This window comes from Bidens hawaiensis, unplaced genomic scaffold, assembly GCF_021521415.1.
Source record: "Bidens hawaiensis isolate Kalapana, Puna unplaced genomic scaffold, B.hawaiensis_p1.1 tig00057076_1, whole genome shotgun sequence".
NCBI classification, from domain to species: domain Eukaryota; kingdom Viridiplantae; phylum Streptophyta; class Magnoliopsida; order Asterales; family Asteraceae; genus Bidens; species Bidens hawaiensis.
In genome coordinates this window covers 1-24,883 of record NW_027500308.1, presented here as the reverse complement: position 1 = coordinate 24,883, position 24,883 = coordinate 1, and the positions used below count along the sequence as shown (strand labels likewise).

The window sequence follows — 24,883 nt, the reverse complement described above, 5'->3', positions numbered from 1 at the left end:
CACAATCACAATCACAATCACAATCACCTCCTGTTGTTCGTGTAATCAGCTCTTGTGATCCAATCCAATCTCAAGATAAACCAGACCGATTTACACACACAGTAATCGATTATTCCTTACACCCTACAACTTGTCATATTATTCCTTCTCCACTCAAGGAGGCTTCTTTGATTTTCACACTTCCGAGCCCATTCTTCCCGTTCGTTGCTTGGTTCTACGCTCCATCATCTTACTGCCATCCCTTGGTATTATTATTATTATTTTTAAACAGTAGTCTCATTTCCTATTTTCTTTGCAGGTGGTTGACTATCATCATCTCAACAGTAGCTCTTAGAGTTACCATACTTCCTGTGCTTCTTTTGCAAGTTGAAGAGGAATGCCGAGTTGCTATCTCAGTGTCAGTTACTTCTTGCTTTTATTTTTACTTTTAACTCATTCAGACAGAAACCTTCAAATGTTGTTTTGACTTTTTTTATAGTGCCTTTACCAATACCACCACCGTTCTCAGGAAAGAGTTGGGTACAACAGTACAAACGCTTTCGAGATAAAAGGAAAGAAATTGGCTGCCCTTCGTTTTTATGGATATTAGCATATCCACTTGTTCAGGTTAATCATTTAATATGATCCACTGATGTTTATGCAATGAATATTATTTTTAATCAAATTTTACAATGTACTATTCCAAGACACAATAAACGATACTGTAAAACCTTACTATTGTTATGTATAATGATACATAAGTTTACAATCCACTGATGTTTATGTGAACTTTTTTTACATTCGTGGGATGAGGAATGAACTCCATAATGTATAAATTTAATACCTTTTTTTTAGTTTAATAAATTTACATGGTCCCAAGTAACAGTATTAATTTGTAGATAAATTGAATACCTCATTCGTTGATTGTAATTTGCAGATTCCTTGTTTTGTTTTGGGGACAGTGAGTGTCCGACAAATGGCACTGGACCATCATCCTGGCTTCAAGTCTGTAAGGCAACTTATAAGTAAATAATTAGTAGTGCACATTTAAACCAATCTTTGGCTTGTAACACCTTATGATTGTTAATCTTTCTCTTGTCATATCCATTTATTTCTTGGGGAGATTGGTTGTTCAGACATAGTTTAACTAAATCTAATCTATGATTGTTAGTTTTTTGTTTTAGCTCTAATATTTTATGTACTTTGATATTTGTAAATCACTGATGAATTTTTGAAGTTGATATTTTATTCATTCATTTCAGGGGGGCACTCTCTGGTTCCAGAATCTGATTGAGTTGCCACATGGCATGACAGGTTGCATTTTCCCCCTGCTAATAGCTTCACTGCATCTTGTCAATGTCCGGGTAATTCCCTTTACTTTAACTAATTGACTTCATCAAAAAGAAATTCAACATGCTAATTCCCTTCACTTTGAGTAATATGGTGCTAAAGCTCAGGAAAGACTGTTTGTTAATAAAACGATATTTAGTTACTAAATCTAGAGAATGGCGTTGTTGAATATCGTCTTTTTGTGCTATCAATATATGGTTTTGTTAGTTTGCACACATCGTATTATTATTGATTCATAGATATAAGGGAAAGTTAACGTGCTAATTGTGAGAAATATACAAGTAGAGTAGTTATGTAATTACTCTACTTGTATATATAATTACTCTACTTGATTTTCACAATTAGCATGTTAATTTCATTTGTATTTGATTCAAACTCCATAGATATAAACTGTATTATATGATAAATGAAGGGTTAATTGCACTAATGGTCGATGTTGTTTCCTCATTTTTCTCGTTTAGTCCCTAACTTCTAGAAATTACAGACTCAATACAACTTTTTAGAAGCGAGTAACACTTTTGGTCCCTAAATTGGATGGACATGAACTTTAACCGTTAAGTGGGAGTGAATTGTCAAAAGTACCCCTAATAATTAAATAGATAAAAACATAAATAAATCAATAGTACCTGCCCCACCCTACCTTACCCACATCATCGGCATCGTAACACAATCGTCAGCCACCACCGTCATCTGGAAACCTGCACCACCACCGTCGCTTTCTTTTTTTTATTAACAATGCACCGCCGTTCTCCCTTCTCTTGTCCCCGACACCCTGCAAACTCAAAAAACGAATCAAATAGGGACACAAATTAGTGTATGGTCCGACAGGAGGTGCCATCTTCACATTTTACACGCAGGATCTGAAAAGTCGAGGCTTATCTGCGGTCGAAGATGTGAAGCGGAGAGGTATGGTTGCGGGTAACAGTCGAGCTTCAAAGATCTGTTAGGATTAAACGCACACACGAAACTGAACACACACACGAAAGCAGTAAACGAACACGAGGATTTAACGTGGTTCGGTCTAAACTGACCTACGTCCACGGGTGGCAACTAGGTATATCTTTATTGAGTGACCAAATATTACAAGTACATAATGTTGTTTATATAGAGACTGAACTAGGGTTAATAAATTATTATGCAAGAAATCTAAACCGGGCCGGGCTTGGGCCCGACCGTCCACACCCGTCTCCTCTTTTGACTTCATATAATAAACCGGGCCAACAAGGCCTACGAACCCAACAATCTCCCACTCGGAGGCCTTGAGTACTCTCGTCTGCACTCCTGATTGTACTTCTGTAATCTGAACATTAAACTTCTTCTAGTTGCCACCGCCTTCTCATCAATTAACCTGAAGGCCCGTTGAAGCTCCCCGGAGCTCCAACACGTCAGTCATGGCTGAAACTGCCCCTGACCCGTTCTCTGTCCCTACCGGCTCCCACTGTAACGAACTACCGGATCCTGAGATAACCTGAGAACAAACACTCTCCATATTCAGCAAGTAATTCATTGGAGAGACTTTTACAGCTGGAATACTGGTTTTCTTAATCCACTGTCGACCTGGAACTGTAACTGAAACACGACCTGTGCTCCCACTGTCACGATGTCCTCCAACTGATTTAACCTTCCTAGCTCGTTCATCCTGAATCTTCACTTTGGCTATGGGTTTGTTACTTGCAAAACGAACCTTCTTCTGCCCACGAGATTCTGTGAACCGGATTTTGTCTTTCACCAAAACTGGATCCACTCCTTTCGATGACATGCCGACCATATACAATGAACCAATTTTCTTTCCACGAGCAACAACGAGATTCCCTTTGACTACTTTCCACTGCCCATTCCCGAACTTAACATCGTGCCCTTGGTCATCCAACTGCCCAACTGATATCAAACGTTTCTTCAAACTTGGAATAACCCTCACGTCTTTCAAAGTCCAAGAAGTACCGGCAGAAGTTATCAAGTCAACGTCTCCCATACCCGTAACCTCTAAAATATCATCATTCGCTAGTCGAACCTTTCCAAAATCCCCAAATTTAAGATTCTTCATCGTTTCACTACAGTGAGTGGCATGAAACGATGCACCAGAATTCATAACCCAAGCATCAACGCTACTCTCAACACTACAAACCAAAGCCTCATCACTACTGACCCCGTCATCTGTGTCGTCTTCTGTAACGTTCACCTCTTTCTTACCATTCGGACACTGATTCCTGAAGTGTCCTTTCTCTTTACAACCCCAACATTCAATATCCTTACGAGTCTTAGACTGACTCCTCTTCCTGCTCCCACTGCCTCGCTGTTTTCCCCTACCTCTACCTTCTGTGACTAGCATATTGCCTAATGATTCACCTGAACTTCTGCGTCTTGAATCTTCTCCCAGAATCAGATCTCGAATCCCATCGAAAGTAATATTTGTAGACGAACTACAAACTGCAGTCACTATTTGCGACCAACTGTCGGGCAAAGAAGATAATAACAAGAGGCCTTGAACTTCATCATCAAACTTAATGTCAACTGACACTAAGCGGGACAAGATCGAATTAAGATTATTGATATGAGTTGTAAATGACCCACCCTCTTTCATTCTTGTTGTCACTAGCTCTCGGATAAGATAGACTTTATTCGCTGCCGAAGGCTTTTCATACATGTTGGATAGCGCCTCCATCATACCACGTGCTGTGGTTTCTTTCATGATGTTAAACGCCACATCTTCCGACAACGACAGAGTAATACAAGCCCTGGCTTTCTTGTCTAACTTCTTCCAATCTGCTTCTGACAGCTTTTCTGGTTTTTCATCCTCAAGCACTACATCCAAGTCTTTCTGACAAAGTAGTGCCTCAATCTGCATCTTCCACCAACTGAACTTCTGTCCGTCAAACTTCTGTATCGAAACCTTTCCGTCTTCTGCCATAACAATGACTAAAACGAAAAACTGGATAAAAAAAACAGAGACAGACACAGCAACACGAGCCTGAACTTAACGATTGTTCTACTGAACTCTGTTAAACAATCAACCTATTTAACGTGCAGCGGAATAACGAACTGTAAATCAGAAACCGAAACTTTAAACTGAAACGATAAACCTGACAAACGCGGTTGGCACTGGTTCTAAGTTTCTTTAAATTTCTTCTGACTTGAAACTGTTCTTCAACGAAAATAGGATCTTGATTCGTTGTTATTGACTCGTACTTTGCAAAGTAGGATCTCGACTCGCAAAACTTCTGCCTTCTTCTCAACCTTCCGGTCGATCGCTGGATACGTCGGCTAGCTGCCAACACCGAAAAACTAGATCGACAACCTGAATCTGACCTGTGGCAACTGGTGGCAGCGAAACCCTAGCAGCAGTTAGCGGTAACGCGGCGGAACCCTAGCCCCGATCACTGGTGCGGCGGCGACACGCGGAACTGGTTCACCGTGTTCTTCGTGTGATCCGAACCTAAGCTCTAGATACCACTTGTTAGGATTAAACGCACACACGAAACTGAACACACACACGAAAGCAGTAAACGAACACGAGGATTTAACGTGGTACGGTCTAAACTGACCTACGTCCACGGGTGGCAACTAGGTATATCTTTATTGAGTGACCAAATATTACAAGTACATAATGTTGTTTATATAGAGACTGAACTAGGGTTAGTAAATTATTATGCAAGAAATCTAAACCGGGCCGGGCTTGGGCCCGACCGCCCACACCCGTCTCCTCTTTTGACTTCATATAATAAACCGGGCCAACAAGGCCTACGAACCCAACAAGATCTGCAGTCGATGATGATGAAGCTGAGAGGTGTGGTGGCGGGTAACAGTCGAGCTTCAAAGATCTGTGGTGGGGCTGCTGTCAGATCTGCAGTGGGGTTTTCAGTTGCTGGCCGAGTGAGCTTTGAAGGTTTGCGGTGGCGGGTTGGTGTGGCTGCGGTGGTAGTCTGGCTAAGAACGGGCAATGGAGGTTTAGGCGATATGTTTTCCGGCTATAGTGTTTGGACAAGAGGTGGGAAGAAATGGAGTGGAAGGGGATTGACAGCTTGACACTTACCATCCACTTAATGGGCAAAGTTAGCATCCATCTAATTTAGCAACCAAAAGTTTTACCCGCTTCTAAACAATTGGATCGAGCCTGTAATTTCTCAAAGTTGGAGAACTAAACATGCAAAATGAGCAAGCCATCCGTGTAATTAACTCTAAAATGAATACTCATTTTTCTTGAGAAATAGTAAGGTTTTGAGCAATAATTGAAGGGTTTTTTTTCCCAAAATTATCAGACAGTTACAAAGAACCTCACTTGTCTAATGCCTAGCTGATGTAGCAATTATTTTCTGAGAGTTATGTAAGTAGGCTTCTGTAGAGGCTGTATGGTTCTGGTTTATTATTTTGTATTCTATGTTTCTGAATTTATGAATTATTTTTTTTAATCAGGTTTCACTTGACAAGTCTTCTTTGGCAAGGCTGCCAAATCTAATTGGTGTTTTAGCAAAGGTGAGTGATCTATGTACAAAATTCTGTCAGTGTTCTTTTGGAGGGCATTTTGTAAATGGTTATTGTCACCTGCAAAACATGACAGTATATGTTATATTGGCTTATTCTTGTTATATAACTCAAGACATGTATTCTAACATCTGTGTGTGTGTTTTTCAGTATTATAAGTACTACCTGCACTGTCTCACTATACCTATACTTTTTGCTGGATTTTATCTTCCACAGTAAACTAAAGTTTCTCATATTTTGCAGCAAATTAGGTTGCAGTTAAATCATTTAATTTAATCTTTAATTCAGGAAAACCAATAGTTTTATTCTTGTTATATAGAATTGACTGGTTGTTCTATACTAAGAGCTGCTATTGATCAATGAAGCTGTACTTGTTGAGGAAAGTTAGTATTATAAAGAATGGACTTCATATATGAATATCTCACGTGGCTGGATATTAAACATTTTAACTTTTTTAATAGTTGCAGTAAGTTAATTTTAATTGTTAAGCTCAGATTTTAATAATTCTTTTGCAGGGCAGTTTGCTATACTGGACAGCTAATAGCTCCTTAACCCTTGTTCAGGTTGGTTTTAGCTTTCTAACACTCCATTTTATATAATTCTCAATTAGCCCATTTCATTTTTGCTCATATTTAAAAAAAAAATTTGTTGGATCATTCATCTGGGTGGTTGAATCATTCATGAAGCATCCATTAATTTGGTTCATCATCATCATCATCATCATCATCGTACTCAGTATATCCCACCAATAGCAAAGCTATGGTAGGGTCTGAGGAGGGTAAGATGTAGACAGCCTTACCTCTACCCAATGGGGATTAAGAGGCTGCTTCCGGTGAGACCCCCGGCTCGATAGTAGTTTTGCATCAAGCCTTGGACATAAGGCACATAGCACTGAAATCATCGGGACACCGGCTGATTGGTGCATGTACCCTTGTCTTTCGGCTATCAACACCACCACATGATGCCTGATTAACCTTCCGTCACTTTTAACGATATTTTCACGAGATTAGTAAAATAACGTCAAAATTAGTGCAATTTCACTTTTGCCCACCCGAGGGTTCACACATATATACATCATATGTGCGCACCGCAAGCAGGGCGTATTTTAGTTATTATGTTTAATTTTAGTTATTTATGCTATGTAGAATCATTCTTTAATTTGGTTACTATGTTTAATTTTAGTTATTTAACTAATTAATTACGCAGCAATTAACTATGAAACATCCACATGTTCGTGAAAAATTGGGATTACCTGATAAATTGGGATTACCTGATAAATTGGCTCCAGAAAATTCCGGAAAGTCCCCTGAAATGGATGGACTAGAATCCATATTCACTGTTCCTTTGGTTAAAAAACGTGTTCAAGAGTTATCAGTACTAGAGATCTATAATGTAAGCCCCCCCCCCCTTCCTCCTCCTTTCCTTTCTTTTCCGGGTTTCGTATTTATTTTTAGGCGGTTACTTTTGTTTATTGATTGTAACTGATATTGTTTCTCGTTTTTTATGTGGGTGGTTGAAATTATTTATAGCTTTCTATCTTGCACCTTTCAAAAGGGGAAAAAGATAGAGCTGTCCCACTTCTAAGGTAATATACTGGAGCCTTCATATTGGTTAAATACTTTAAACAGAGATTCTAGAGGTGGCCTGTAAGCGAACGCGAATGGAGCATGTTCGCTCGTTTCACGTTTATCGAACACGAACAGAAACGAAATGGGTTTTCTTGTTTGTGTTTGTTTTTAATGCATGTTTGTGTTTGTTAACGTATAAACGAACGGTTTACGAGCGTAAACGAATGGACATAATTGAACATAGATGAATGAACAAAACTGAGCTAGAACTAGTTAAAGTAATGTGAAGAACTTTGTGTTGGGGCTAAAATGTTATTGAACTAGACTAAGTTGTAATGGGTCAAAAAATTCTAAATGAATTTATTAATGAATGTAAACTAACGAAATTAACAAACGTAAACTAACAAATATAAATGAGAGTGTAAAGGAACGGAGGATAAAAAGTTTAAATAAACAAACGTCACGAACCTGAATGAGCAAACGGGACACGTGCTCATGTTCACTCTTTTAACTAAAAGAACACAATTATTTGTTCATGTTCGTTCATTAATTAAATAAACGAACTTCCCACCGAACGGTCCATGAACTCTTCACTGAACATTCGGTTCGTTTACAGGCCTAGGCAAAATCAATGGGATTAAAAAGGGTGATTTTGGTGTTATGATTAAAAATTTCATATGAATGAATTAATCAAATCATTCATGTGGTTATGTGCATTGAAAATACACTCCGGATGATTTTTAATCAATTTGTTCTTTTCCCTTCCAAGCTTATTTTTAAATCCTACCCATTTGACCCAGTACATATATATATATATATATATATATATTACAACCCTGGTGAACCCATTCATTCATAAGCGAGTTGAAATTGTTAATGATGTATATTTAGTCTATTGTTGTTTTCCAAATTTTAAACATAAATTGCAGATTGATACTCGAAAAGGACCCTGAGCATGTTAGTGCATTGATCACTATGGGTCAAATTTTGATGAATGATCAAAAGGTAGTTGAGGCTACTGAATATTTGGATCGTGCTATAACCAAAGTATGAAGCTCTGATTTCACTTTTTTTTTTATTAAAATTTTTCATTTTTTTAACCAAGTACTTGTTGCAGCTTCTTCGTTTTGGGCATCCAACAGAACTTGAAGATATCAATAATTTGATTGTAGCATCAAATGCGTTTGGTAGAGCCCTTGGACGGCAGGTGAATCTTTTTTCTATATTTTATTTTATATGACAATTTTTATTTCTATTTTGTATATGTTTTTATTTCTTTTATACTAAGATATGTGGTTTTTATGCAGGGTAAAGTGGCAGAAGCTATTGTACATCTAGAAAGAATAGCAAATATGAAAGAGCCGGAAGATGCAAAGACCAAATTACATTATTGTGAAGGTTTGCTAGCTCTTTCAAGGTAACAGATTGAGCAAAACACATTATCTATTGGCATTAAAATTATCCCTTTAATAAATAAAGGGAAAATTTCATATATATATTCCTAATGCGCTTACACAAATATCTATATCCAACCCAGAGAGTATCATATATACCCGTTTCATTAAAAGCATTTAAAATATATGACCATTATACCTTTGTTTTTAACTTTTAAATTTCATATTAACTATTTGTATCCTTAAATCTCAAGACTCTTAAATATTTAAAAATAAAAAAAAAATAGTTATTTATCCACGGTCCACCTCTTTAGTAACTAATTTGAACTGTATAATTATGAAAAGGTAAAATCATATAGTCGTGATTTATTTGGCTTTTTGTGCTTATTTAAATTCTTTCGAAATTAATATTATTTACATATCATATAACTTTAATTAATTTATTTTGACGCTCAATAGATATCTAGAGTGAGTTTCAAACATCATCGCCACACTTTTTATAAATAAAAAATTATTATTACTTAATTTTTCAATAACTCGTATTGTTAAAGAAATTAACGCCAGACTCAAATGTGTTCATCGGTTCCTATGCATGTTGTAAAAGAAATTATAGAAAGTTATGGAAGAAAGTCGATGTGAAGAAAATATAGCTGTTTTAATGTAATGAATAAATCTTAAATTTTGATAAAAACATTGTTGATGGGTAATAACTAAATATGGAAGCTGAACGTTAAAAATGGATGTGTATGAAATTTTGAAGTTTTGAGAAAAATAAGGGTAGAAGTGTAATATTCTCAATTTATAATGAAACTAGTGATTTATTTGCACGCGTTGCGTGGTGAATAGTGGCGAGTCAATGCGGATATGGTCGGTATCGGCTATGTTCGTTACAATACCGGAACTAAACGAAAAAAATAATTTTGTCACATTAACATATTTTAAACAAAAAACCAAAAAAAAAGTAGCGGCACTTGTATAGCTTGTTATACAGAAAACTAACATATTTAAAACCTGAGCGTTGATGTGGCGAGGCGACGCATACATGGTCGGTATCAGTTATGTTTGTTACGGTTTAAGCAAGATATTAAAAACTAAACAAAAGGTATACATGTTTTGCAAAAAAAATACAAGTAAAAAATAAAGTTATGTTAGAATGGGTAAATATGATATTTACTTACTTTCTAGGGGTATACATTGATATTTTAAATCTTGGGTCTGATATTTGTGAAGTTTTTAAGGTTATCTATGAAATTCATTCATAAATAAACTCTGTAATTTTTTATATTAATAGTTGATGTGTCAAATATGAACAAGAATGGTATTATTTTAGTAATGATCTATTTGATGAACATAATTATATTGTAATAGTTGATGTGTCAAATATGATTACAAGAATGGTATTATTTTAGTAATGATATATTTTATGAACAAAATCATATTGGAGGTTTCATGATTCAAAAATAGACTTTGGGCAAACTTTAGACCCATTTGACCGATTACATTTTTGGTTTCACTCGTTTTGCAGTGCTTACCTAGTCGTAGGACGCAATGCTGATGCAGAAAAGTATTTGCGAATCCTAACTACTATCGATCCAGCTTATGGTGAATTCTTGAAACATGTTGAAAGCGAAGCCGAAGACAACAATTTCGCAAGTGATCTTGAAAATAGCAGGAGAAAAGACTACTGATCTCACTCATCTTCCCTCCATTTTTATAGATCTACAAAGGTTTTCATGTATTGTTGTTGACTTTTCAGAAAAACAATTGGTATAATCCTTTACTTCAGAAAATTGTATTTATGAATGTCCATTTGATTGACTTTTTGGAAAAAGTAAAAAACAATAATCAAGGTTAAATTGCCGGTTTTGTTCAGAGTGTGTTTCAGTTTCAAGTTTCTAATCGCTGAACTATAAATTGCCAAAGTGGTTGAACAAGCCGATTTGTTTTGGTTTGGACAGTTCGGTAGGGTTGTAACGTTTCTAAACACGCTCTACTTATTTTTTCTAGTTGTATTTGGTGTTTGATCAAATCATGATTAAGTGTTTGATCATTGTGGTTGCTTCACTCAGCTGTTGACATTTGAAATATTTGTGCATTGTTGCCATCAACCGGAAAGTAAAATGGTAATGGGAATAATAATGGTATAATGGTAATGGTAATAAACAATTAAGAAAATGATAAAGGCTTGAAAATAATAAAAAGATATACTTTTGAAAATATAAAGTACGTATATTATGATTCCTAGATCATTGCAATGAAAATGAATTTGTACGAAGAGAATAAACCCATTTTAGGTTTGTCTATAATCTTTATTCCCTTGCTTAGCCACTAAGATATCTAAAACTTTATAGATTTAATCATGATTTTGTTAGTTTGTGACAAGTTTGATTTATGCTAATACTAAATCTTTTCAGGTGTCTTGCACATGATGGTAAAAACCATTGATTCACAAACTATCTAGTAAACGAATAGTGTACATACAAAGTATTTAAAAATGTACTTTCCGTTTAAAAAACAACACTAGAATCGTGAATAATTACAATTTATATAAAAATATATCTATAGTTAGTTATGTTAACAAGAGGCATTATCAAAAGAGTGTTCATTATTTTTCAACTTCCATCTCAACTATGATGAATTCTCACTAACCACCCTAAAAATTCATAACATCTTATGTAACCCCAATAATATTTGTAGTGATCAACATTAGGGATGAGTGTGGGACAGTACCTGTATTCGTACTCGTACATGTATCCGATTATACTCATACCAAAAATCAATAAAAACATGTATCAATACCCGTACCAAATTTTTCGCTATGGTACGGGTATGGGTATTGATACGGGTATTTCGGTACAGTACCCGTTTTTGTACCACTTTGTTTTTTTTATTTCCAAATCTTCGACGATCTTGAAACCGGTACCGGTACGAGTAGCAAACAACTTGAATTAGGCCGGGTATCGATACTTGCACACGTACGTGACGGGTACCAAATTGGTCGTCGATTTAATGATAAGATAGTGTTGAAGAACCATAATTCGGTCGCCGACTTTAAGTAATTTGTTTGCTGGTTCGAGTCTTGAATGTTATATTATTTAATTTTAAAGAAATGTTTGGTATTTGTTCAATAATAACATGGTTGTAGAATTTATTTTAAATATTAAATATGAAAAATCCCAATTAAACCTTTATATACTCCAAACAGGTACAAAATACCAAATGTACCCGTACCGAATCCGTACCTGTACTCGATTGTACATGTACCAAAATTCAACAAAAATGAGTACCGATACCCGTACCGAATATGCTAAATCGGTACGAGTATAAGTACGTGTACGTGTACGATACGAGTACGAGTAATGGTATTTGGGACAAAATGCTCATCCCTACATAATTAAAAATCTAAGTAATTGGAGTAAACAATAATTATAAATGTTTAGTTTATTTATGTTTTTATATAAAATAGGATATAATTGGAATGTTACAAATCTAACCTTTTTAATTAATTTCATCATCAAAAACCAAAATCACGCATTTCTTCATCCGACTTCCAATTTGCATCTCCCTTACTAATTAAGCTTATAGTCAACCTCAACATTATCCATAACACATCCAAGGTTCATGGACAAGAGACTTCCGCAAGTGCGTCACACGGAATGTTTTATAAACACCCTTTAGGTCTTCTAGCAACTTCAATCGGTATGCCACTTGAGTAATGATCTTAAAAAGGTTCAATGAAATGTGGACACGACTTCCTTAATACCCCTCTAAAGATCGCTTTTTAAGAAGTCTTGGCTTCAGCTTCAGATATTAGGGATGTGTTTCCTACCTATAGTCTTTATGGTTCGTAAGGTGTCTTAATACCCCTCTAAAGATCGCTTTTTAAGAGATCCTGATATTTTTGAGTTTGATTTTTCAAAATATGTTTTGCATTAATGACAACTTGTGCAGATGTAATCATGTCTTACGGGTCATAAGGTTTTTTATGACCCATAATGTAACACCCCGTAACCACAGCGGAAACGTAAACGGGATGCAACAGACACATCTGATATCAACAGCATTGCTTATAAAGAAAACACCACTACATTAATTTACATCATATTACATTGTTCCGAGTTTAGTTCCCGTCTAGGCGATAGCACATAAGTTTTACCAACATTACATAATCATATTTAATACAAAATGATCACTAAACTTCCACAAATAGCAAGCATCATCAAGCATGTAGCACTTACTCCAGTTTGGGAGTACCTAGAAATCATGTAAAGAAAACGGGTCAACTACGAATAGTTGGTGAGTTTCACTAATTTAAACAACAGTGACAAATCATTATAATAATCATATATTAGCGATGTAATTATGCTGAGCCTACAAGTGAAACCTCTGACTATCACACACAACCCCCGTGGCATATCCCCCGCCCACGGGCCCGTGACATATCCCCCGTCCACGGAACTGCCCCAAACCGCTATGTCTAACATTACATAGCAAAATAAATATCAACAAAATAGACATATGCAACTGGCTGGGAAACATCAGCAAATCCATGCCGGACCAGTTGGGTTTGTCAGACCAATAGTACTATCCACACTCTACCGGCTTTCAATTAATCACTCGTGTTCCGGGGCCTTAGAATGTTAGCAACTCAGACAATTACCATCTTAGTACATTTCCGTACGATTCCCGTACCATAAAATATATAAATCCACGCAAATCCATGCGTTCAGTATGTATTTAAACATTTCAGTAAAAACATGCTTCCGCCCCGAGAAAATATTCGAAATCAGTTCAGAAAAAAAAGGGGCTCGTGAAACTCACCTTATCGTAGGCAAATTAGTAATACAACACTCCAGCTACTAGTCCAAATCTGTAATACGATCCCTAAGTTCGTTACTATACAATCACTATTAACATAACTTTAACCGTGTTAACCGGTACATCTGGGGACACAGTTAACCCAGTACTATACCCGTTCTGGGGGCAATGTTAACCCAGAAACACTTTCACCGGACTCAGATTGTGATATCGTATAGAGTTCACTAGTCAGATCTACTATTAGTCATTTTTCCCGTTTTGCGTGCCTAGCACGGTTATCCATTTTTATGTTTCAAAAATGAGTTTGGTCACACACGACCCGAAAATAGTTGTTAATTGATAATTTAACTAAGTTGTGAAATTAGGGCTCGGTTTAGATGTCCCGATTGGCCGCGGGACTCGTTTCCGTCATTATCGTACCGGAAACTGTTAAATAGGCTAAAAACACTCAGATCATCCAACTTATTTTCGGATGATTCATTTTTACTTGTTTAACTTAATTATATGAAAATAGTTCATTTTTAGGGTTTTTATACACCAGTCAGCTCGCTTATGCGAACTTTACCGGTTTACGCGTTTTAAGCTTTAAAAGTTTGTTTTAGCACAAATAATTATCCGTTTAGTCTCGGATCTTGAAATTTTGCACAAATCACTTTTTGACAGTGGGGAATTTTATAAAAATATTTCCAGAATTAATTTTTATATTTAACATTTATTTATCTATTTTTAAACACCATTTAAACACTAAATATGTCGTAAATACCAAACGATCTTAGAAAAATCCCAAATTTTTCCTGGATGACCCCTGCCATCTCCATAATCCCCTGTAATTTTCCAGAACCAAAATCCTTTTTAAAAGCCATTTTCACTAAAACCGAGCTAGAAAACCCTAGAACTCGTTTAACCGAAAAGCCTACTTAGACTTCTCCAAATGACCTCAAATTTTGTGTGTGACTTATACATGTTATACAAAGCTTATCTGAAATTTTTCAGAATTTTTCATGATATTTAACTATTTTTCACCATTTTTGGCCAAAACCGAGCATTAAATTCACCAAATATTCATCCTTTATCCAAAAATTACCAAAACTTCACAGAACTCATATTTTCATGTGTAGATCATCCCTGTAAAATTTCATGACCTAACTCTACACGAAACACAATTTGTCCAAATATACAAACATCACACAAAACCGAACTACCTTGAGTTTCTAGCTTCAAACCGCAAGAATCTCGCTTTCTAGCCCTTGCTAGCAACTAGATACAACACCTACAAGCACAATAACACCACACCAAGCAAGTTACACCCACAATCAAGCCATTTCTTTCATGGTTTCGGTTATGCTTTAAAAACAAAGATTTAACCGTAAAAATTCGTTTTTGGTTCGTTTAACTCCTTTCTTGGACCAAGATCCCTATACATCACTTGATCATGCAAGAATCGGTTCCATCTCGGGTTTTCACCCTTTTTCACTTGGAAACCTCATTTCCTTGCAAGAAAACTCAAGAAACGAACATAAACACGTGAATATCTCGATCATTACCTCGTTATTCTTGCTAGAATTGTCGGTTTTTAGTTCTTGGACTTGAGAGAGTTGAAGGTTTGTTGGATTGTGTTTGTGAAAAAAGAAAATAATAAAGGGGGTGTGGACATTAAGTCCGATCGGAAGTCAAGGAGGGTGGGGTGGGACCCACCTCTCCATTTTCAACCACATATTTGGATTCTCGAAATCCGGATAATGTTTTGGATAATCTGGTTCAGTTCGTTTTTCGGTTAAACGTTTAATTCGGCTTAAAACGAGGCTAAAACGGTCGTTTTTCGGCTTAAAAATGAAATTTATATAAAACCGATTTAAAAATTTAAACCATGACATTTATTAACTTAAAACATCATAGTATTAATAATTGTGCATCTTTTTCGGCTTGATCGATCGTCTCTTGCTTGGTTTGGTATTAAAGGTTTCGTTTAACGTACCGACGTATCATTAAATCGAAATCCTTTTTCTGTGCTTTAATTCACTTATCCCGAAGCTTTAATACTTCGCAAACCTCACTAAATATTATATATTTTGTCTATAATGAAATCCCCGATCGTTCGGGCTTCAATAACCGTTAATCGGTTAATCGTATTTCCAATACGATTAACTGTATATTCGAGTATAATTCGTACTATGAATCATACATACTTGTATAAACGCATCATAATTCACATAATCATTATTAAATAACACATAAATAGTATATACCGGTTAGGGTATACCTGATTTTGCCGGAATCGTTACACATAAGTGTCACGTTTAAGCCCTCTTGGTACGAAACCAACTTTAAATTCTTTTGTCTCCTCATTAATGCTTTGTCTGCAATTCTTTGCTGGTCATATATCATAGTTGCAATGTCTTAACCGCCCATAAGATTTGTCACGATCTTGTTTTTATGTTTAGGTTTCGTCTTGACTTTTGATCCTCATTTCCTCTTACCTCGTTCCTTCTTTCGTTTGATCATCACTCCTTTATCGGACCAACGTGCTTCATTCCCATATTGAACACTGTTGCTTCATTCCCACCTCTGTTCGGTGTATGAATTGTGTCTGGTTTGTCATCATTAATTTCTCATTTATTTGGACCAATTTGTAATTCGAACCTACAAATTCACGTTACAAATAATTTAGTATTAAACCAATGGATTTATTATAACAAGTGTATGAAACCGAGGATAAATGATATACATAATGTGTATAATTTAGCACGCATCACCTTTCTATAATTTCAAACTTGAAACTGAACATATTGAGTTACTATTAAGGGTTCATGTTCCTATTCAAAAGTGTATGAAATCGAGGATAAGTGATATAAACACTTTGTATGATTCTACACACAGATCAGTACCTTCCATTGAGATACTTTCAACAAAGAGTCACACTTGAAACCCTATAAAGTTGCTTTTGGGGGTTCAAGTTCCTATCGACATAGGTTAGTACCAGAGATAATCAAATTAAAGATAATGATGGAGATCTTATGTTAAACATTTCCAACACCAAACTAAATTAAAGGCCCCTAGAATGTTTGAGAATATATAATATAATAATTAGTTTATTTTTATAAGATAAGTTAGTCTTATTTTATTTAATCCTATTTGTTTTGTATTCAAATTATGTATTTGAGTTAGTGTAGGATTGAAACCGTGGGTTTATAAAAGCCCTAGGTTCAATGTGTTAGTTATTTATTAAATTCTCGTTTGTCGTTTTCTTAATAAAAGAGTCGTAGAGAGTTCTACAAATCTCAAGTTTTTGTTCTTGATTCACTTGCTCAAAGTTTAACATGTAGTATCAGATCCTAGGCTCGTACCGGGAAGCGGGTTTGAAGATAGGAGGCAGCCTCCACCGACGGGTGTGTCTGTCGGTGGAGGGCGGTGATGACCGTCATTTGAGTCAATCAAAAACCTAATTATTCTAAATAGATAGAGCAAGTAGGGTATCGTATCACAAGGAGTATGTGGTCAATGCAATTCGTGTAACAAATTTATAATTATGAAGTAACCGATTTAGTGCTGATCACACAAGCAATTAAAGTGAATTTATAGAACTAAGCAACGAAAGAACAAGCGAGTTGTAAACAATTAACAAAGCAAATCACACCCGAGAATTCAAGTAAGCAACCAAACAGTATCTCATGCAACCTAACAGATTTATTATTAATGATTAACTGAAAACTGATTAATCAGACAAAACCTTAGACGTCAACAATTACTTTACACACGGCACTGGTTATCAAACACTCCTTGCCAGTGTGACTCGGTTAAGGGTAATTGTACGTTTTATCGTATTCAATCTAACCAAACAGTTATATGACTAATTATCTAGCAACTGGTAACAGATCGTTCAGACCAACGTAAACCTAAACCGACTGAACACACATAAACACTAAACATCAATAATCATATATCAATCTTCAATAATCAAAACATAAGTATTCTTAATCACATGAGAAAAACTGTAAAATGGTTACAAACTATACATCCCGGGTGCGATTCTAGGAGATTAGCCGAGCCTAGACATCATCAAATCTTCGATACGGATGATATGGATCATGTGGAAGGTCTTGAAACAGGCTATAATGGTGGAAATCGCCTCTTGGAGCTGCTGGAATCACCTATTGGTCGTCAAAAACGAAGTTAGGGTTCCCAATGATGAAAAAGATGAAATTAAACATAATTTCCCGTCTGCACTCCCGTCGCGGTATGCGACGGGGTCTTCTATGGCCCATCGCTTACCGCGATTGACCAAAAGTGTACTCTTCATTTACTACCCATCGCGGTACGCGATGGGTTCTTCAGCAAGCCCATCACGTACCGCGATGGGACCCTGTCACAACAATCTTCATTCTTTTCCTCGTTTTGCGTGCTGGACATCCCGGGTCTTCATTCCGTGTCACAACAGGTCCATACTGAGTACTTTAACGCCTATGACCTGAAATCCAATTAAACACGTATGAAGTATCGATAGTTCTAAAATAAACAGTTAAAACTAAATAATAAACGAACTAAAACATATACAAATTAACCGACCATCACATCCCCACACTTATCTTTTGCTTGCCCTCAAGCAAAACTCTAAAGCAAACATCGACCTCCATCATAGGTATGTAGATTATCGACATTAATACTAGTAAGGTTTAAGGTCATACCTAGTTTTCCAGACTGACACTGTTTTTAGATTGACATCTCACAAATACGGTTAAATGCTATAATGAAAACAATAGAGCCGCCCAGACGAGTGTACTTTGTTTCCGGTTAAGGCACACATGCTCATACCACTCGTAATATAACATCTCTCCTCTCGGTTTAATATCTGGACTAGCAAAAGATGGGCCAGTATCACTCAGCTCTTAATATCACTCATAAGTACATATTAATCCATCAAGCTGCTTTGGCACAAATGCAAATCAAGAGGTCCTAAAAGGGTTGTAACGGGGCCGGGTGTAAGGGTATGGAAGGGAAATATTTAAGTAGCTCAAATGATCCGACCCGGCTTATTACAAAACATCTAAATAAGCGAAACTGCTATACAAACTGACTGATTTATTATAAAACCTCTAAATAAGCAAACTAACATACAACTGATTTCATTTTTTTTTCTTTTTTTTCTTTTTTTTACATAAACGAACTACTGAATACATAACTGAATATAAACAGACATCTTTTTGGCCTTTTCCTCAAGGTTTTTTTAAGCATAAAAACGTGATGCTTAATAATGGAACAAATACAAATACAAAAACAAAAACAAAAACAATTACAAATAAACCTAGTAAGCCGGATCGTCTCGTAACATAATGTCGGGGGTTAAACAATTGAAAAATAAGTCCAAGAAAGGTTTTCTAAGGGACCCAACCCCCCGCCCCTCACATAAACCATCCTCATATGTATAATGTATGAGGCCCCAACCCCCCAGTATCCACACTCACGCTCATCCAGAGGAGGCTTAACCTAGTTGCCTCTATCACTTTTGCATTTTTCCAACTACGATCCCGTAATCCATGAATATCAGTGAAAGCACTCAAATGACATGTGTGTACTATATATTATATGTGTATTATATATATTTGGGTCAACTCACACATGTACCGGAGGAATAGGGTTGACGATATAAACATGACTCGTTATCCCCGCCTAAACGACCCTATTTTCAACTTCTCGTTATAAAAACATTTGTGAGTAAGACTAATTGCAGGCTGACAAACCAACCATGACCAGAAACCTATGACTTGGCATTAATGACAATAATTAACAGTTAACAACTTTGGTTTCTGAACACTCTTCGAGGTACTATCGGGCTAAAATTTTTCAAATTTCCCCCATCCCCACACTTGAGGTTTACATTGTCCTCAATGTAAGAACACTTAACATTGTCCTCAAAGTTAAAATAGATAAAACGATTAATGAACATTTGAGGGACGGGGTTGAAATTGACTTTTTGACTATTAAGCAATTTTAAAATTCGAGGCTCAAATGTGGCGGTTCAACTAACAATTATACAATTACACTTTTAACGTTTAAAGTAATAAAAACAAAATAAATTATGAAACTGAAATCACCTGATATTAACGGGACTGGAGAAGGACCAATCGGCTCGCGAACTCTCATAAACACTCGTATACTCTCATCTCGATCAAGTACCAAACTGACAATCGAACCTGTAAAATCTTGAGACGTGTAGAAGCAAGCTTCTCACAAATGTAAGACATAGGTCTTTTAAAAGTTATGAAAATGAATTTTTGTTAATTTTATTAAAACAATTACCGAGCCAAATTAAGTCGTTTCATAATAAATTCTGTTAAATTAGTTAAAAATGTTAAAAGACCTAACTCACTTTCGTAGGAATCACGATTGCATTTAGCGTATGCAACAAGCCCTTTAAACCCCCCGGTAGCCCGGGTGGACGAGTGAGGTCTCGTGAGGGTTTATAGTGAACTACACCCACAAAGTTCCAAATACAACACAATATACAATAAATCAAAATAAAGTAGATAATAACTCAAATAAAAATTTTTCTTTAAAGATACTTACAAACCCCGGGTTGCCTCCCGGTTAGCGCTGAATTGATGTCTACAGCTCGACAATACCTGAATTCCTCACGGTGGTCGAAGTGCACACCTACCCACCGAGTTTCCAATATGCGCTCGGTAGCTTACATGCCAAGTCCATAACCGCTTTACTGTGATTGGCATGCTACTTGAATGATTATTGTGAGGCCGCTTCTTAATTATTTGCCCAATATCTTGCAAGCTTACTTTCTTTTTATTCTTTACCAAGCCTTCATCCCCACACTTGTTGTTTGGAATAGTAAGTACTGGAGAAGGCATAGGATTCACATTGGCTACCTTGGGCTCTTCATACTCTGAAGGAATTGTATCTTCTACTTGAATCACACTTTCACTTTCTTGCTTTGGAAGATCAACAACCTCATTCTCTTCATCACCATCAGACACAGTACCACTAGCCAACTCCTCTTGGTCTCGTTTGATTTCAGTTTTGTCCTCAATATTAGGATTGAGGGAGGCCAAAATTCTTTCATGTGTTAGCTCATATTCCTTTTCTTCTTCCATCATTTGTCTCTTATGTTCCATTAACGTGTTCATGATGGCATCGAGCTTAGAGTGCAGAATATTTTGTTGGTCTTCATCAACCGACTGAGAATATTCATAATCATCTTCTTCATAAGAATATTCATAATCATCTTCTTCATAATCGTCTTCTTCATGAGAATATTCATAATCATCCTCATCCCAGTCTGGTTCAGTGTGTATAGTCTCTTTATTAATTTGATTGGTCCACTTAGCCTCGAGAGATTTCCTTTGTTGTTCTGATTCCTTGTTATAATCAACCATAATATTTATCAATTTGTCAAGTTTGGATTCCACCGTGTCTTGGGAACTTGAGGAATAGGGCATCTTCGGTTCACAGTTGGCATAATACGGCTCTTGATCATATTGGTCATCCATGTCTGATTGATAATCTTCATCATAATTTGTTGATGTGTGTTGTTCAGAGTGTGAATAATATGACAAAATCTCTTTATCTTCATAGCATGTCGTCATATATCTTCGCCCATGGCAACTCTCTTGCCGATTTTGTGCAACTACTGGACAATCTCGATAGTGGTACGGGCCTTCACAATAACAAAAATCACCATAATTGCTCATAGTGACAGTTGCGTGCTCGGGTTTCGGGATGGGTTTTGGTTTTGACTCATAAGCGGTGACTGTCTGCCCGAGTGGCGGGTGTGTAAAAATCTGTTACCTGCACAAACAACACACCCCGCGTAAAATGGAAAAATAAAATAAAAGCCAAAAATAAAATTAAAAATTACTAAACTAAACTAAAATAAACAAATAAATCAAATAACACGAAAACACTAAGCGCACTAACTCCCCGGCAACGGCGCCATTTTGATGACCGTCGTTTGAGTCAATCAAAAACCTAATTATTCTAAATAGATAGAGCAAGTAGGGTATCGTATCACAAGGAGTATGTGGTCAATGCAATTCGTGTAACAGATTTATAATTATGAAGTAACCGATTTAGTGCTGATCACACAAGCAATTAAAGTGAATTTATAGAACTAAGCAACGAACGAACAAGCGAGTTGTAAACAATTAACAAAGCAAATCACACCTGGGAATTCAAGTAAGCAGCCAAACAGTATCTCATGCAACCTAACAGATTTATTATTAATGATTAACTGAAAACTGATTAACCAGACAAAACCTTAGACGTCAACAATTACTTTACACACGGCACTGGTTATCAAACACTCCTTGCCAGTGTGACTCGGTTAAGGGTAATTGTACGTTTTATCGTATTCAATCTAACCAAACAGTTATATGACTAATTATCTAGCAACTGGTAACAGATCGTTCAGACCAACGTAAACCTAAACTGACTGAACACACATAAACACTAAACATCAATAATCTTATATCAATCTTCAATAATCAAAACATAAGTATTCTTAATCACATGAGAAAAACTGTAAATGGTTACAAACTATACATCCCGGGTGCGATTCTAGGAGATTAGCCGAGCCTAGACATCATCAAATCTTCGATACGGATGATATGGATCATGTGGAAGGTCTTGACACAGGCTATAATGGTGGAAATCGCCTCTTGGATGTAACATCCTACTTTCGGTTATTATAATAAAAAAATAAATTTCGTTATTTCATAGTGGGTCGTTATCGGTTTAGACAAATAGAATACGAGTTGGGCTAGTGTTGGGTAAATGAATATGGGTTATGGACTTGGGTTAGGAAAGAAAGAAGGAAAGACCATGGGCTTAAGCCCATGATCCATAAATATATAAACCCTTAATATCCATTTAATCCTCATTCACACATATTCCATACACTACCTAAAACACACACTTAAGATTTCTCTCTAGTTCTTCCTTATCTCTAGCCGAAATCAAGAAGGAAACCGAGCACCGACCCAAGGTAATGATAGTTTAATATTGTACGAGCCTAAAACGTTAGTTATAGTCGCGTAACTACAAGCCTACACCGTTAAACCCTTTAAATCACAAGATCCGGGTGGAATCGGGTATAAACCGGACCTAAGATGAGTTTAGGGATCACCCTAGCTCAAATCCGGATCAAACGGGACAAAAAACGATGAAAACGGTGGAAGAACGAGTGAGATCTCGTTTTTCCGGCGAAAACGCGGTTTTCCGGCGATGACGGCGCCGGAAAGGCGGCGCCGGAAAAGATAAAGGTGTCAGGGAATGTTCCCTGACCTAACCCTAGTTCGCTAAGGAAACTTAGAGAACTAGAGGGTGATTCTTTAGCTAGTTCGCTAAGGAAACTTAGAGAACTAGAGGGTGATTCGTTAGCTAGTTCGTTATGGGAGCTTAGCGAATCAGAGGGTGATTCATTAGCTAGTTCGTTATGGGAGCTTAGCGAATCAGAGGGTAAGTCGTTAGCTAGTTCGTTATGGGAGCTTAGCGAATCAGAGGATGATTCGTTAGCTAGTTCATTATGAGAGCTTAGCGAATCAGAGGGTGATTCGTTAGCTAGTTCGTTATGAGAGCTTAGCGAATCAGAGGGTGATTCTTTACCCAATTCTTTAAGGGCAAAGTAACGAACTAGGAGTTTAATATAAAGACAGAATGGTCCCTGGACTTAGAAAAGAATTATATAATTACATAACAGCCCTTGGAGTTTGGCAATTTATGAAAGATACATTTAAAGGTAAATGAGTAATGAAGTAAAACAGCTTAGACGTGTAAGACTAATTAAGTAGCAATGAGATGACTAGAGCAGTACTTAATACTGTAATTATTATACAGTTAGTCGTGCACAGCTCAAGAAGGGAATAACAATTAACGGTGAATGTAACCGACTTCAGGTGAGTTTCTAGCCCCACTTATGTGTTATGTTTTCGGGGCTGTGTGCATACTCGATATGTTTGTTAATACACTTATCCTAAGTGATAAGTGTATGCCTTATATGAATGATGTGAAATGTATGAGTGATTGCTTGTTAGTACGTGAACGATCTTCGGATATTGCACGTACTGTCAGGTTGTAGTGTTACGTATAAGGTAAGTATAATGTATTTGCTTATATGTATGAATGCGATAAAGTTAATAAACGAAGGAAAGGCATGGTTGTATGGTAACGAAGAGGGACCAGACCCTTATAATATATGTGATGTTAGGGACCAGACCCTTATAATATCTGTGATGTTAGGGACCAGACCCTTATAATATCTGTGATGTTAGGGACCAGACCCTAATAATATCTGTGATGTTAGGGACCAGACCCTTATAATATCTGTGATGTTAGGGACCAGACCCTTATAATATCTGTGAGGTTATAGGGCGAAAGGCTCTTTAAAACGTATGATTATGTATGTAAAGAAAGTATGAAGGTAAGAATGAAAGTATATGCACTTATATATGTATGAAAGAAAGTCAAGAGGTTAAGTATGAAATGTAAGAAGGTATTGTATGATTATGTGATTAACTAAAACTCACTCAGCGTAGCTGACTTTTAGTATGCACGCAGGTGAGTAGGACGACGCAGGTAGCTTGAGGAGGACACATAGCAGAGTTGGACGAAGCTGGCATCTGAAGATTTTGCTATGATGTTTTATTTTAAAAGACTATGTTTTGTTTTTAAATGACTATGAATGCTCGATAAGACAAGAATTATGGTTATGGAATGTAATGGTTTGAATGTTTTTAATGTTCCGCGAATGTTTTAATTAACTCTGATATTTAGAACTGCGTTTATGAGTAAATCCAACACGAAAGTAGGGCTACCGGTAACGGGGCCTTACATTGGAGCTGCTGGAATCGCCTCTTGGTCTTCAAAAACAAAGTTAGGGTTCCCAATGATGAAAAATATGAAATTAAACATAATTTCCCGTCTGCACTCCCGTCGCGGTATGCGACGGGGTCTTCTATGGCCCATCGCATACCGCGATTGACCAAAAGTCAACTCTTCATTTACTACCGCGATGGGTTCTTCAGCAGGCCCATCGCGTACCGCGATGGGACCCTGTCACAGCAATCTTCATTCTTTTCCTTGTTTTGCGTGCTGGACATTCCGGGTCTTCATTCCGTGTCACAACAGGTCCATACTGAGTACTTTAACGCCTATGACTTGAAATCCAATTAAACACGTTTGAAGTATCGATAGTTCTAAAACAAACAGTTAAAACTAAATAATAAACGAGCTAAAACATATACAAATTAACCGACCATCAGGCGGCGTGAAAGAAAGGCTTGGGTCGAAATC

At 36.6% G+C, this 24,883-nt stretch overlaps 1 protein-coding gene and 1 pseudogene across 1 annotated transcript; one reads left to right on the top strand and one right to left on the bottom strand.

Annotated features, from left to right (window-relative positions):
- Positions 1-298: 298 nt before the first annotated feature.
- LOC143601769 (ALBINO3-like protein 2, chloroplastic) lies at positions 299-10,626 on the top strand (annotated as a pseudogene).
- An 8,694-nt stretch (positions 10,627-19,320) lies between these two features.
- On the bottom strand, positions 19,321-21,569 carry LOC143601770 (uncharacterized). The gene is made up of 2 exons (XM_077079080.1): positions 21,045-21,569; positions 19,321-21,008 (listed from the first exon to the last, which is right to left on the bottom strand). Exons 1-2 carry the CDS (start codon positions 21,283-21,285, stop codon positions 20,215-20,217), a joined length of 1,035 nt encoding a protein of 344 aa, XP_076935195.1. The 5' UTR covers positions 21,286-21,569; the 3' UTR covers positions 19,321-20,214.
- Between the last annotated feature and the right edge of the window lie 3,314 nt (positions 21,570-24,883).

What these genes read in the sequence shown, in the direction of transcription:
- LOC143601770 (XM_077079080.1), bottom strand. Translation starts at nt 21,285, where the DNA reads ATGAGCAATTATGGTGATTTTTGTTATTGTGAAGGCCCGTACCACTAT. An exon ending in AGAGCCGTATTATGCCAACT is followed by an intron (nt 21,009 to 21,044) that starts GTGAACCGAAGA and finishes CAAGTTCCCAAG; the next exon opens with ACACGGTGGAATCCAAACTT.